Genomic DNA, 15,735 nt, shown 5'->3' with positions numbered 1-15,735 from the left:
ATTCAAATTTCTGTTGTAGACCGCCTTTTCTGTGGTATGATGTTTGTGGGGGGTGGTCTTGAGCTACACCCCTTCTGTGATGTATGTACGATGTATGGAGGGGTGGTCTTGAACTCTAGGGCAGGGAATTTAAAATGTCTATATAAGGGCAGGCACACCTTGATTCTGGGTCCTCCTGCGTGTGAGGGGAGCACCCTGTTGCAACAGCTTTAATAAATATCAGGCTTACTAGCTGCTTTGCTTCTCAATATTCTCTGGTTGGCCTCTGTTATTTTCTCTTACCGATAGGGAATCCACTTAAGGACTCTGTACGGGCTCTTGGATACCCCATAAGGGAAGAAGGGTAGATTTTGTTTACAACAGTCACAACCAGGGCAATGGTTGAGTTTCAGCCTGGGAGCCTCTCACAGATGGGACCACAGCTCACATCATCTTTGTCTGACAGTTTTGCAGGCTGGAGCGGAGAAGAGCTGAGAGCCCTTCAGCTCCCCCCAACTCTATTCCACACAGTGGCTTTAAGGTAAGAAAATGTGGGGGCTTGCGGCAAGCAGGCAAACCAGTATAAGGGTTTTAGTAGAAAAATGTGTAAGATCCGCTGACGTATAACAGAAAATGCAAATTGTAGCGCGACACTTTTTAATTCTCTAGCAAGATTTTCTCAATTTTCTTTTTTGATTCGTTAATATTAAAATCAACCATGCCATGAGCTTTGTGCTGCTGACTTCACAAAAGTTAAGACATCATAGCAAAAGTTGCACCTTCAGACACAGACCGGAGACGCCTTCAAACTGCATAATCACCAAAATGTTACACTTGCAGAGGACAATCTCAAGAGTTATAGATTTTTATATATGAGATCAGACAAAATATGCCTCTGTGCTATAAATAATTCAGATTTCATTTGACGTTTTGCACAGCTCAAAAAACAATTAAAATAACATATCCAATTTGATAAATCTTATTAATAGAAATTCTAAGGTTTATCACTTTAATGCATGATACAGCAGCTTTAAGATACCCAGATTTCAGTGTCTGAATTAATGTTAACTGTAATTGTGGAAATTGCATTTTGCCCTATTTGCCTAAGGGCAAAACGAGATATAGCTTGCATTTCCCAGCATCTTTTGATTGCCCAGGCTGAGAGCAGCTGCAGGGGCGATTAGGATTGTGGCAAGCGGAGGGAGGGAGGGTTTTCAGCCCCTTCCCATGTCAATTCTCTTGATGCTAATTTCCCCCTCCCACCTGAAACCATCATTAGTTGTAGAAAATAATAATAATAATAATAATAATAATAATAATAATAATAATAATAATAATAATTTATTTATACCCCGCTCTCCCTGTCCAGGGCCGGGCTCAGGGCGGCTAACACCAAATATAAATTACAATAAAACGTAATGGGGGGGGGGGAAACGGTTAATTAATACACGGCTTAAAATACAGTTTAAAATGCAGCCTCATTTTAGTAGTAGCCCATAGATCAAGACCATAAAGGGAGGAAACATCAGATATTCACCCGAGCCAGCTATCCATGCTGGTCCTACATGGGCCAGCAAAAAAGCCAAGCGAAGATTTATATACCAAATCCTATATAAGAGATCAGAGTGATTCTAAGCCGAAGGCCAGGGGAGAACAGCTCCATCTTGCAGGCCCTGCGGAAAGATGTCAAATCCCGCAGGGCCCTAGTCTCTTGTGACAGAGCATTCCACCAAGTTGGGGCCAGTGCTGAAAAGGCCCTGGTTCTAGTTGAGACCAATCTAACCTCCTTGAGGCTTGGGACCTTCAAAGTGTTGTTATTTATGGACCTTAAGGTCCTCCGCAGGGCATACCAGGAGAAGCGGTTCCGTAGGTACGAGGGTCCTAGATGCTTGTATATTAGTAGTTTGGGAGGGAGAGGGGGCGAGCAATTTACATCAGAGAAATGGAATCGAGGAGAAAGGGTTAAGTCCTCATTTCTTGCACCACAATCTCAATCCAAACTGTTATCCCCCTATGGCTGCTTATTTATTTAGGAAAAGAAATCAGAAAAAAATTATAAACTACTCAATAAAAAAGAAATCTCCAAGCAGTGTATATGAAATAATATACAACATTTATTAACAATACACTGAGAAAACAAAGATTTTTAAAACAAGCATATGTAGCTATGTTTTATGTCTGAATAGGATTGCTGAAATAAAAAAAAGTTTTTAGCATGTGTCTACAGCGCTGTGGGTTAAACCACAGAGCCTAGGACTTGCCGATCAGAAGGTCGGCGGTTCGAATCCCCGCGACGGGGTGAGCTCCCGTAGCTCAGTCCCTGCTCCTGCCAACCTAGCAGTTCGAAAGCACGTCAAAGTGCAAGTAGATAAATAGGTACCGCTCCGGCAGGATAGTAAACTGCGTTTCCGTGCACTGCTCTGGTTCGCCAGAAGCGGCTTAGTCATGCTGGCCACATGACCCGGAAGCTGTATGCCGGCTCCCTCGGCCAATAAAGCGAGATGAGAGCTGCAACCCCAGAGTCGGCCATGACTGGACCTAATGGTCAGGGGTCCTTTACCTTACAGCAGTAGGGGGTGGGTGTCAACAGGCAGTGAGTTCCAAAGTATTGGTGATGCCACACCGAAATATCAACTCCTCATGAATTTGAAGCAACTATCTTGGCCCCTGGAAAAGTGCAAGTTCTGCAGATCAAAATGGTTAAGAAGGTACATATGGTCTATAGTCCATGCTGTGGACTATGCCGAGATGGCAAAACTGATTGGAAAACTCAGAAACCAAGAGGATAAAAGCTTTATAAAAGAATGGGGAAAATTTCTAAGTTCTTTAGGAGACCACTATAAGCAGATGGAAACATTAGCAGGATTTTGATTTCACTTGTGGTTTAACAATTACCATGGACAATATGGTTTGATATATAAATTGGAGTATGGAAGAATATGAGGTATTAAATGCTTATAACGGGACCCCATGGAGGGGACGGGAGGAAGTCCTGAGATTTGAAGGAATGTCTTTATATGGATATACTTTTTGATTCTCTGTTTATAACTTTGTATTTGTAAAACTAATAAAAATGATTTTATATATATATATATATATATATAAAGAAACCCATATGGAGCCAGGCGATTCTTCTTAGTAAACTGGTTCCAAGCATCTAAGAACTTCGTATACTAAAAAATGAGACCCCAAACTTGGCCCAGTAACAAATCAGTAGGCAGTGCAGATCTTTGAGCAGAAGTATAATTTTCTGGTTGGATCTCACCCCTGCCAGCAACCGTGCTGCAACATTCTGAACTAGCCCAGCCTTGAAATTACCAACACCTGGACTCCTGTGCACTGGTTGCAGCAGTCGTGTTCAGCTGAAGCTGGTATAATTTGCTCCTAGCCACTGAGGCCACCTGTGTCTCCAGCGGCAAAGGTGGATTCAGGAGCACAGCCAGACTGCATATCTGCCCCTTCAGAAGGAATGCAACCCTGTCCAGGTCAGGCAAAGTTCACAAACATGGCAGCCGCTCACCCGCAGAGCTCTGTCTTGCCCGGAGTCAGACTTTGTTTATTTCTCCTCATCCAGTGCACCACTGCAACCGGGCACTGATCCAGGGTCTGCACAGCCTCTTCTGAGTCAGATGTGATGGGGAAACAGAGCTGAGTGTCCTCAGCAAAGTGATGGCACCTTGCCCTAAATCTGCTAATGACCACTCTCCCAAGTGCTTCATTTAGATATTAAATAGCATTGGAAACAAAACAGCATGGCTTTCAGGACGCCTTCTAAATCCGGTCTGCGGATGGTCCGGGAATAAACGTGTTTTTACATGAGTAGAATGTGTCCTTTTTATTTAAAATGCACCTCTGGGTTATTTGTGGGGCCTGCCTGGTGTTTTTACATGAGTAGAATGTGTCCTTTTATTTAAAATGCATCTCTGGGTTGTTTGTGGGGCATAGGAATTCATTCATTATAATTTTTTTAAAAAAATATAGTCCAGCCCCCCACAAGATTTGAGGGACAGTAGACCGGCCCCCCCGCTGAAAAAAATTGCTGACCCTTGTCTAGTGCTACTCTCCAAAATGAACACTCAGAGGCAGGGAGCAGAACCACTGTAACACAATGTCCACAATATAAACCAACAGTGCCAGTCCAGGAGGATACCAGGGTCACAATGGTATCAAAAAGCCACAGAGAAATTGAGAAAAAGAGAGAGAGAGAGAGCAAGGTCACACTCCCCTTGTCCCACTGTCAATAAAGGTCATCCATCAGGGCGATCAATTTGTTCCCATGGGTAAGTCTGAATCCTGATTTGAATGTGTCTGTACGGTCGTACCTTGGAACTTGAACGGAATTCGTTCCGGAAGTCTGTTTGACTTCCAAAATGTTCAAAAAACAAAGCATGGCTTGTGATTGGCTGTAGAAAGCTCCTGCAGCCAATTGGAAGCCGTGGAAACCCCATCAGATGTTTGGCTCCCAGAAATAGTTTGCAAACTGTAACAGTCACTTCTGTGTTTGCAGCATTTGGGAGCCAAAACATTCGAGAACTAAGCTGTTCAAAAACCAAGGTAAGACTGTATTATCCATGAATTCCTGAACTTGTTCCACCATAACCATCTACCACCTTCCCTAAATAAGGGGGGTTTGTGGCTAGTTGGTAGCTAGTTTGTCCAAACCAATGGGTCTAGTACTAGTTTATTTAGAACTGGCTGGACCACCGCCTTCTCCAAGGTGAAAGGAACCACCCCAACATGCAGCAAAGCATTAACCACACTCTGGATCCAACCAGTCATAGCTCCACTGCTAGAGCTAGTAAGCTAAGAGAAACAGGGATCAAGGGGGCAACATGGCTGGGCAGAGAGCTGAAAGCACCTGTAAGTAGAAGGTGATCCCACCACACATCGAGGCTTGGCCATCGGAACCTGCCACAAATGCAGTTAAAGCAACTTTATCATCAAAATGTGCAGCCAGTTGGTCTCAAGCAGGTTCTTGAGGGGCTTCAGTGCGAGTCAGCAGTTCCAAACTGCACGGAAGAGCTCCAGTGGTGAGCTGCTTGAGGCACAAAATGCATCTTCTTCAGTGCCTTGTAGGCAAAATGATGTCCAGTAAGTGTTTGGTTGACCCTTCAAGGGAACTTCTGAACCGCTTGAGCTCTAGACTTTGTCCAGCCTGTTTCATAGCCCGCAGCTTCTCCAAATACCAGGGAGCATACTGGGTTCTACAAGACCGAAGAGGACACTCAGGAGTGACTGTGTCTCATCTCACCGTTCCACAATAGGAACCAAGGTTTGGACAAGATCATCGGGCTTCTCTGCTGCCAAGTTCCCCAGAACATTCAGAAATCCATCAGTTTCCATCAGACTTCAGGGCAGACCCTCCGAATGGGCCCATCCCAGTTGCAGGGGGGAACTGCCATCACCAGTCCAAACTTTACCAGATGGTGGTCTGACCATGACAATTATTTGCCCTGTACACACCCCAACTTCAGGCCACGCCTTGCATCACTCTGGGTAAAGTCTGTAAATTAAGGGAAGTAAGTTGGACCGAAGGCCATCTGAGACAGCCCCATGGTGGTTGTGGAGGCCATGAAGTTCTGAGTTAGATCTATAGCAGCCTCTGTGTGGATATTAAAGTCATCTAGGGCTTCCAACACTGTGCTAGAGATCACCTTGGCCAACTCAGTCTGGGAGGCTGCTGAGCAGAAGAAAAGTGGTTGGTACACCCCCAGTATGCTCCCCTGGCCCAATATCAGGTGCAAGGTCCTCTAAGCCCACCTGAAGATCAGTAGTTTTTTTGGTAAATGGGATGGAAGTCCTATGGATGATGGTGACACACAGACCCAGATTCGCTGGTTTGGCTTAGTGCTGCACTATGTCCCAAGGTAGCAGAGCTGAGTTGGTCAGACCCACCCAGTTCACCCACCCAGGTCTCAGTATGCACACCAAGTCGCCCCCTACAACCTCAGTCAAATGGTGGTAAAGTATGGTCTTATTATGGAATTACGGTAAGTAGCAGCAATGCCAGAGCAGAGAGTTCAGCCCATAAGTGACCAGGTACTTCTGGAAGCAGAGCAGCTGAGAAGCGAAGCATCTGGACCTCTGCCTCAGATGGTAGCCAACCCCTCTTTCCAAACAACAGCTCCGCTTACCCACAATGACCAAAAATAAAACAGCACACAAATAACATTGGGAAACGCTTCCAGGCATCTTCCATGGCAAGTTTCGTTTTGCCCCTAGAGCGGCAGACAGCCATATTCTGACACTCAGTGGGCAAGAAGAAGGCCCACCCCCTTGAAGAAGGTTGGTTACTATTGAATGATGATGGTGTCTTCCTGCCATTACGTAGGTTGCCTCTCAATGTCTTTATCACCACCGTGTGATAAAGGGTACATCCAAGTTCACAATTGAAACATTCCAACTAATTGGAACTAAACACACATTTCCCTGCTAACTTGATTGTGACAAAGTTTGTAGTTCGGGAATTTACCGTATTTTTCGCTCTCTAACATGCACCCGACCATAACACGCACGTAGTTTTTAGAGGAGGAAAATCCGTAGGCACGCCACCCGTAGGCATACCCTCCATAACACACACAGACATTTCCCCTTACTTTCTAGGAGGAAAAAAGTGAGTGTTATGGTGCAAAAAATACGGTAAATCTGGAATCTACATTACAGTCCCCGAGGGGGGAAATGACTGGCATTCGCTATAAAATATGCCACCCAGTCCCTCTTTCTAGTTTTTGAGATTTTTTTTTTTTTTTGTAATTGAGAAAGTATCTTACTAAGTTTCTGGACTGCCCCTTTCAACTTGCTGCTGTTTCCAGCGAGACCACATTCATTCTGCATCCATGAAACGACTACAGGTCAGGAACAGACAATTTGCAGTCAGGGTATTTTGGGCTTGGGCAGAACAATCCAATGGGGCAAGGAAGGGGTGAATTTGTGGTGCAAGAACCACTAAATTCATAACTCTCTGGGCTCATGCCAGAAGGTGGCGGGGGGCAGAGTTTTCTCCTGCCATCCTGCACTGCTCCCCCCGTTTTGTGTTTTTCCTCCCAGCGGTATCAATCTGAAGGCAAACTGGGGCATATCTACCGCTGGAGCACTGGTGGTTGCAGAAGAGCAATGCCACTACAGCGAGGCACCTCCCTCTCCAGCTGCAGAGAGCTCCACTATACCCTCCTGTTCCTGGAACACCCTCCCAGGGAACTTAGTTTTGCACCCTAAAAAGACAACCTCTTGCAATTCCAATGTACTTTCCATGCCATGCTGACCCTGTTGTATCTTAGTAATGCCTATCCATCTGTCAGTGTGCATGTGCTTCCTTCCTTTAATGCTACAAATTCTCTGTCGATATTTCAGTTTTCTTTTATTAAACTTGATAATTTACTTAAGAGTTAGATTTTGCCTGGATTTCTAAGTAGATACTACATCTTCTGAGTTATGTGGCCGGTCACACACTGCCAAGGGGTTGCACAGAAGCTCGGTGCACCTGAATGAGTTTTGGACTAATACTAGCAAAGAACAGAACTTGACTTCGAGCCAAATAAATTGCAAACTGTGCTTAGCTTGGGCTTCCTTCTTGCTTTTATAGAATGTTGGTGGCGACACAACAGGGGACAGATTACATACTAAAACCACCTAGAAACAGTAAATAGAAGTTATCGCATCTGGATCTGGAGGAGAGAAAGAAAACCCTGGATGTCAGCAGCCCAGAGGTGTGACAATCGCCCTCCTGGATTTGGCAATTAGATTAAACTGCGATCTTTGGAGCAAGCATAGAGAACTGGATCAGGTCAGTGGGCTGGAACCAGATCTTCTGCAAACCCCATGAGCCTTTTTGACAGGAGAATGAAGCTGCCCACCTGACAGTCACCTGATGTCACCATTATTTCAGGTGAAGCATTCCTGTTTGCTGAGACTCTGTCTGCTGCACAGTTTGATTTCAAACTGTGTGGGCAGTTTGCTAGGCACAGAGAATTAGCTGACCTTGGAAAGCCTGCAAGCCTTGCTTTCGGCAAAGATCTTTATCTTTGCCTTCCCCGCACCTGATATCTTGTATGATGTCAGGTGGGGGACAGGTGGCCATGGCCTGGGGATAACAGCCTTGCAGGCTAAATTAGGATCCCCATCAGGCCTAACTAGAGTACAGGGTGTGCAAAGTTTAAGCTCAAATTTCTGCTTAATTTGAAATTCACTTGGTGGCCTTTGATAATCAACATGGCATATCTTCCTGCGCAAAGGAGACCACCGGAAGAAAGGTGTGCTACAAAAGTCCTGTTGGCTTCATTTGTTCCTTAACATCTGCAAAAGTAGAAGGCTTCCTCTCTGGAAATACAGTCACACCTCGGTTGTCGAACATAATCCATTCTGGAAGCCTGTTTGGCTTCCGAAATGCGTCGGACATTCAGCTTCTGAAAAACGTTCGAAAACCAGTGAATTTACTTCCGGGTTTTCGGTGTTTGGGAGCCAAAACTTTCCAAAACTGAGGTGTTTGAGATCTGAGGTTTGACTGTATTTCACATGAAAGGGTAGCATGCAAACTAAATGGAAGTAAATAATAACAATAAAATCAAGTAGCTAGTTCTGAGGACCGGGTGGCCTGAAACCAGACTATTTCTTTAGTCAAGAAAATGCCCCCCCAAAGCAAACTCAAAATGCCCCCCCAAAGCAAACTCAAAGTCACAAACTGCTATCTTCAAAGCCACAAATCAAAGCTAGTATTTTTCCCCCCAAAGAGGGCTGTCAAATTTACTTGCTGCACAAATGTGCTGAGAATGCAGACACAGCTTTGCCATTTGTAAATATCAGGTGCTCAAATCTGACCTTCCGTCTGAACAAACACCAGCAACAAGCCAATGCAACAGGTAATCTGAACCGGTACCTCAAGGTCTGGTTTCAGTAGCAGCCTGTGGAGCTGCCCTCTCAACCCTGGCATCAGTACAGCTTATCCAAGGTTGAGACAGGGAGTGGGAAAACAGCTGTGGCATCAGGACTGCATGCACACATCACCACGAGGTGCTGAGGTGCCCAGGCAGTCACAATCTCACTGCCACCCTGTGATGCCCCGGCCCCTGGTAAACTGCAGGATTCAATACCAGTGTCAGAAGAAAAGTTCCATGCCACTCATGGGCTGCTATAGTCTCTTTTCATCATATTCCATCCACCGCTAGCTTGTCATTATCATTAAAAAAAAAGGTGTATCGCGATAGTAAATGACGACATAGCAAATCCCGAGAGAAGCACAAATGCACTACAGTTCCAGGCCTGCGATCCATTCGCCATCTACCAAAAGCTCCTTAAGGCCTCCACAGCCAGTGCCGGATTTATATATAAGGTAAACAAGGTATAGCTTAGGGCCCCACTCTCTTGGGGGGCCCCAAAAATTAAAGGGGAAAAACCCTGGATGTACATTTGCAAAATATAAGATAAAAAACAAATAAAATAAAACCTACATCCAGCAACAGTGTTTTGTGTTGTGTAGGCTCCTATGAAGTTAGTAATGGGCCCCGCCTGCTAGCCTGCTCCCTAAAATATCACTGGTTTGCTCATTTCTATATATAGGGTGCCTACATTCTGCATGGACTGGTTGCATGGCAACATGTGCAAATGGCTTTAGATACCTATTAGGTCCATAAATGACCATATAGCATATATTCAACATAAAAAAGAGCAGCAATTTGTTGTTGACAAAGGACAGCTGGACATATAAAGGGCCCCATTACCTTCAGTAGCTGAGGGGCTCATCAAACCTAAATTTGGCCCTGTCCACAACAAACAGAGAAGCTTAATTCATGTACCACAACAAGCTATAAATGAAATCCCACCATCCTAAGCATAATAACTGGCCTGCTAGATCAGACCAAAGGTCCTTTTAGCACAGCATCCTACTAATTTTAATTTTAATCAACTTGTTTTTATTATTGGTTGTTAGCCGCCCTGAGTCCGGTCTTGGCTGGGGAGGGCGGGGTATAAATAAATTTATTATTATTATTATTATTATTATTATTATTATTATTATTAATCAGATGCCTCTGGGAAGCCCACAAACAGGGCTGGGTGACTATAATGTTCTCTGCTGCTGCTTCCTATTAACTGGTCTTTAGAGGGGTGCTTCCACTGGTCTGGAGGAGCAGTCAGCGAGGAGGGCACAGCTGCACACTCAAGCCCTCCTGGCAGATGAGTTCCTGCCATTTGCCAAGGAGGATCAGGGGAGGGATGAGGGCCACACAGGGCCAACCTTTCCACTGCATCACCCATCTTCCTCCTCGTACGTGGCAGTACCAGGAAGCCACCCACCACCACTACTGAGTGCCCCTGAGATTCCATATAGCCCTTCTTCCTAGCCATTGAAAAATCCCCATGGATTTCTCTAATCCCAGTTTAAAGCCAGCTAACCGGGTGCCCATTGCCACTTTTCATGGCAGCAAATTCCAATAATAATAATAATAATAATAATAATAATACCCCACCCATCTGGTTGGGTTTCCCAAGCCACTCTGTGCGGCTCCCAACAGAATATTAAAAACACGATAAACCATCAAACATTAAAAACTTCCCTGAACAGGGCTGCCTTCAGATGTCTTCTAAAAGTCAGATAGTTGTTTATTTCCTTGACATCTTATGGGAGGGCACTCCACAGGGCAGGCACCACTACTAAGAAGGCCCTCTGCCTGGTTCCCTGTAACCTCACTTCTTGCAGTGAGGGAACCGCCAGAAGGCCCTCGGTGCTGGACCTCAGTGAACGATGGGGGTGGAGATGCTCCTTCGGGTATACTGGGACGAGGCTGTTTAGGGCTTTAAAGGTCAGCACCTACTATGCCAAACATATTTACCTCCTTCATGGGATTTGGGTCTCCAGGCCTCTTTTTCCACAGCTGCTGCCTTTATGGCGTTGACGTTTTTACCGAGCTATCTGCCACAATTTCAGGTTAAGTCACTGCCACTTCTGACTCCATCACTGTACATGGAGTTCTGGAGTTCTGTTTGCCCCAATGTACCTCACTTTACGCTATCCCACTCGCCATTTGGTTGACCATCAACTCAGTTTGAATGGAACCAGTTGGAGCTCTTCAAAAGCTGCTTGGTTTTTTTCATCATCATCATTATCATTATCATCATCATACTGTGGCTTATTGTGATGTCTGAGTCAAACTAAAGCCAGGATCTCTCCCTCTCCCCGCCCCCCACCACCATATTGTCTTACCTGTGATTTTGTCTCTAACCAGCTTGCACGATTCAATCTCTCCAATACTTCCAAAGAGGCTCTTGAATTCTTCCTGTGTCATGTTCTGGGGTAGGTAGTTGACTATGAGGTTAGTTTTGGAGTCATCAGTGGCGCCGTTGGCACTAATCAGTGGCCCATTGGGGAGGGAACTGTTGCTTGTGGGACCATTGGACACTTGGGTCTCCATTGTGCTGATTATCTGCTGAAAACAAGAGGGAGTGGGGGAAGGGGGTTACTGTTATGAAGGAACTGAAAGCAGAACCCAGCAATCTGTGTCAGGCTTGGGTGTTTCTGCTTGCAACTTTAGGGATGTAGGGATGGGAAGGGTCTGGCTGGCCATAAGTTTTCCTGGATGGATCAGGGTTCCTGTTCTGAACCATCCAGAAGTTCCTTTGACAAGCTTTGTTTTGTTGGAGAGGCATTTTGCCTGCTGGCTACCACTTATCCCACTGAGCCAAGATGTAGGGGATGAATACATGTGAGTTGCAGCACACAAAAGGCATTCTACAACTATTTATTACTGAATTTGCACTTATTTTTATTTATAGCCCATTCCGTGTCAAGGGCCCAGCACAGGAGACAATACATTAAATCACAACACACATACACACCCCAAATTACACAGGTTAAATGGCATATTCCCTGGTCATCAAAAGCCCATTTAAACAAACAAATGAAGTAGTATTGCTTTTCAAAGCAAAGTTGCTGGAGTTGAGGATAGACATGGAGAACACCCCTCCCCATTAATAAATGCACCAGCCATGAAGAAATGTCAGGTCAGATGAGCCACATGTTTGCTTCCTTACACACACAACCGAGGTTACCAACCCTGCTATAACCCTTTGGGATCTGGAACACCGAGCAATACAGTCCTGAAAGACATTTTCAACACAGGGGTGGAACTGCAAATGTATGAAGTGATGATCTAAAAGTGTGGGGCAGAGAGCCTTTGAGCATGTGCAACAGATCCACAGGCACACAAAATATGCGGAGGGGATTCTACTGATCCCTAAAAGTTCCTGGGATGAATGTGTGGAATACAGGCAAGAAGAAAAATCTGCCCATTGGTCATTTGTATATGCTGATCCACATGAAGGAGGAGAATTTCAAACTATCCCAAAGTACCTCTGACTGGCAGAGGGGGGGGGGGTCCACGCTGTCAGCCACAGTTCCCCATCCATCCACAGATATATCCCACATAGGGGCGCTGTGGTCTAAACCACTGAGCCTTTTGGGCTTGCTGATCAGAAAGTCGACAGTTCGAATTCGCACAATGGGGTGAGCTCCTGTTGCTCTGTCCCACCTCCTGCCAACCTAGCAGTTGAAAAGCACACCAGTGCAAATAAATAAATAGGTACCGCTGTGGCGGGAAGGTAAACGGCGTTTCCGTGCGCTCTGGCACTCATCACAGTGTACCACTGTGCCAGAAGTGGTTTAGTCATGCTGGCCGCATGACCTGGAAAGCTGTCTGTGGACAAACACCAGCTCCCTCGGTCTGAAAAACGAGATGAGCACCACAGCCCCCTAGTCACCATTGACTGGACTTAATCATCCAGGGGTCCTTTACCTTTTATGTCCCACATGTATAGATATATATGTTCCCCATCTTTCAGAATATTCTTTATTGATTTTCATTTGTACACTTCACATACCCACATTGTATTACATTTCACATTTACACCTGCTCCCACATCTCACTTTTTCGCATTGTCTTCATCCTTTTTGCATATTATTGTTCTTCTTTTGTATTTGTCCATAGGGTGTCTATAGTCAAATAAATCCTCCTGTATATACAATTCGTATTGTCTGTCTATATTCATTTACAACTACCATTGGTTACATTAGTCACCCTGTACATTTTACTTTTTATTATTTTCTTTATCCAGAAATTTTATTTGTATTTCACATTATGAGGTTTACGTTCCCCATCACTGCAGTCAGAAGTCACATAGTCTTTGGCAACTTCATATGGTTCAGATCACCATTTTTTCATTTGCATCAATGAATCCATTAAAATATACAGTACACCAATTCAACAACAGTCTGTTGCCTAGAGTTGAGAGCATGATGGGAAAATCAGTTGCATCTGCAGAACAATCCATGCATTCTACAGGTGCCTCCCTCCAGCAATAGTGGCACAATTCAGTTTCCTCCTCCCACATTTGTTCTGATTTCCACAAAGCCTCTGTGCCCGGGCTCAGTTCCCTTTTGCCTTCCAGCAGACTTCTGTTCTGCTAGCAGTGCAATGGCTCCCTGTTAAACTATTGATCAGGCCATTGATTCTGCTATTATCTCCAGCTTCAGGCCAGGATAGCATAGCATCAAAGGAAAATGCTTCGCTGCCTGCAGGACCTGTCATTAATTCTGCTTCCAAAGGCAATCAATGACATGCAATCTCACTATCAATACATATTCCCCCCCAATGGCTTTGAGAACTCAGCATCAAAAATCCAAAAATAAGAGAGGGAAAGGACTCAGGCTTCCAGAATGCACTCCACCATGTTTGCACCATCGTTTTTAACATCTTGAAATCAATACTAGATGGGTTTCCCAGAGTGTATGCTGAGTCTTGAATGCTCTGACGAATGCATTTGTAATTTCACCACATCTTGGTTCAAGCTACCTTAGGTTATATGGTGAGAGACACACTGAGACTTTCATCCTGGGCCAATTGCCTTTAATATGAAGAAGAAGAAGAAGAAGAAGAAGAAGAAGAAGAAGAAGAAGAAGAAGAGGAGGAGGAGGAGTTTGGATTTGATATCCCGCCTTTCACTCCCTTTAAGGAGTCTCAAAGCGGCTAACATTCTCCTTTCCCTTCCTCCCCCACAACAAACACTCTGTGAGGTGAGTGGGTCTGAGAGACTTCAGAGAAGTGTGACTGGCCCAAGGTCACCCAGCAGCTGCATGTGGAGGAGCGGAGACACGAACCCCGTTCACCAGATTACGAGACTACCGCTCTTAACCACTACACCACACTGGCTCTCAAAAGCACTGCATGAATAGGGCCTTTGCTACATGAACTGGGGCTCCTTGGGATTTCAATATCTGAATCAATTCCATGTTGTTCTATTTTTGGTCGGACACTTTGGCCTCTCCAGACTGGGCTTTGTATTGGGGGTTCTTGGCTCATGTCTCATCTCCCTCTTTGTGAAGCGAGTGGGTTTATGCCCTTTGCCTGAGTTTTTTTTAATCCTAGGTACATAAAGCTGTCACAGCCAAGTGCTTTCTTTCAAAATGGCTCCCCATCACACAGCCTGCAGTCGCTCTCCCTAGTTCTGTGTAGCAGCAAACAATTTGCTGAGCAGCCTCCACCAATGATTCTGCGCAACACATGCAGCATGAAAGCCAGGCACCATAGAAGCAGCCGGCTTCCTTGCCTCAGTTTTCAACTCAACCCAACCCTACCCCTAAAGTATCACCAGCAGGAAGGGAAGAAAGCAGCACTGTCACGATGCTGCAAACAGAGCAGACATTACACAGTATTTAAAAAGGATATGATACCCGCTCAGGGCTGGTGTGCATGTTCTGCCAGTGAGCATCACCAACAGGAAGCGGAAGCTACTCAAAGCTCCACATTAGGAGTGTGATAGCTCTGAAACGCTATTCATGGCATTTTCAGGTGACCACCTCAAAATGTAATCTGTGAAGCAGCCCCAAAATATAGAAACACGCAGATATGAAAGAGACTTAAATGAGTAGCAGGCAGTAGAGATTGATAGTTGTTGTGTGTTTCTGTTGTCTTGTTAAAAAGGCCTCAGTATGCTTCAGAGGAAGCAATTCATATATGAAGAAAGGTAATGATAATATTCTTTATTTTAAAAACCCAGGGAAACTGAAGAAAAATGGGGCACCCATTTTATCATCATCATCATCATCACCTTTCCCCCAGAACTGAGACTCAACATAGATTACCAAAAATTAAAACAGCATGAATAAGAACACAGAAAGCTAAAAACATGTACAGTGGTACCTCGGGTTACATACGCTTCAGGTTACATACGCTTCAGGTTACAGACTCCGCTAACCCAGAAATATTACCTCGGGTTAAGAACTTGGCTTCAGGATGAGAACAGAAATTGTGCAGCAGCGGCACAGCAGGCCCCATTAGCTAAAGTGGTGCTTCAGGTTAAGAACAGTTTCAGGTTAAGAACGGAACAAATTAAGTTCTTAACCTGAGGTACCACTGTAAAAAGTAATAGCTAAAAAGTCATTAAGCCATAATGGAATTAAAACAATCTATTAAACTGCAGATAGTAAAAGCAGCACAGCTCTTTCGTTAAACTGTCACTTCAAAATAAAACCATCTTCACTTGCAGATGGGAGGGAGCCAAGTGTAGCTTCTCTGGGAAGGGAATTCCAAAGTCAAAGAGCAGCCTCCAAGATGGCCGTCTTCTGTGAACGTGCATGTAAGGGTGGGTGGGACTGAGAGAAGGGCCTCCCCCAGACATCTCTGTGCCCGAGCAGGGAGAAAATGGTCCTTCAGATAGCCTGGGCTTAAGATACCTAGGGCTTCATAGGTCATAACCAGAATTTTATTCCAA

General features: G+C 44.9%; 1 protein-coding gene across 6 annotated transcripts in view; it reads right to left on the bottom strand.

Annotated features, from left to right (window-relative positions):
* ELAVL3 (ELAV like RNA binding protein 3) overlaps nucleotides 1-15,735 on the bottom strand; it is an 81,496-nt gene that overhangs the window by 26,606 nt on the left and 39,155 nt on the right. For 5 of the 6 annotated variants that reach the window (XM_083483158.1, XM_083483160.1, XM_083483163.1 and 2 more), the window contains exon 2: nucleotides 11,174-11,396. In XM_083483158.1, coding sequence (XP_083339284.1) covers nucleotides 11,174-11,396 — 223 coding nt within the window. The remainder of the gene's footprint in view (nucleotides 1-11,173; nucleotides 11,397-15,735) is intronic. The other variant, XM_083483159.1, reaches the window with a different exon arrangement.

This window comes from Podarcis liolepis (assembly GCF_965112155.1).
Source record: "Podarcis liolepis genome assembly, chromosome: 17".
Taxonomy (NCBI): Eukaryota; Metazoa; Chordata; class Lepidosauria; order Squamata; family Lacertidae; genus Podarcis; species Podarcis liolepis.
The sequence above is the reverse complement of the archived record's forward strand: the minus strand, read 5'-3'. Positions and strand labels throughout refer to the sequence as shown.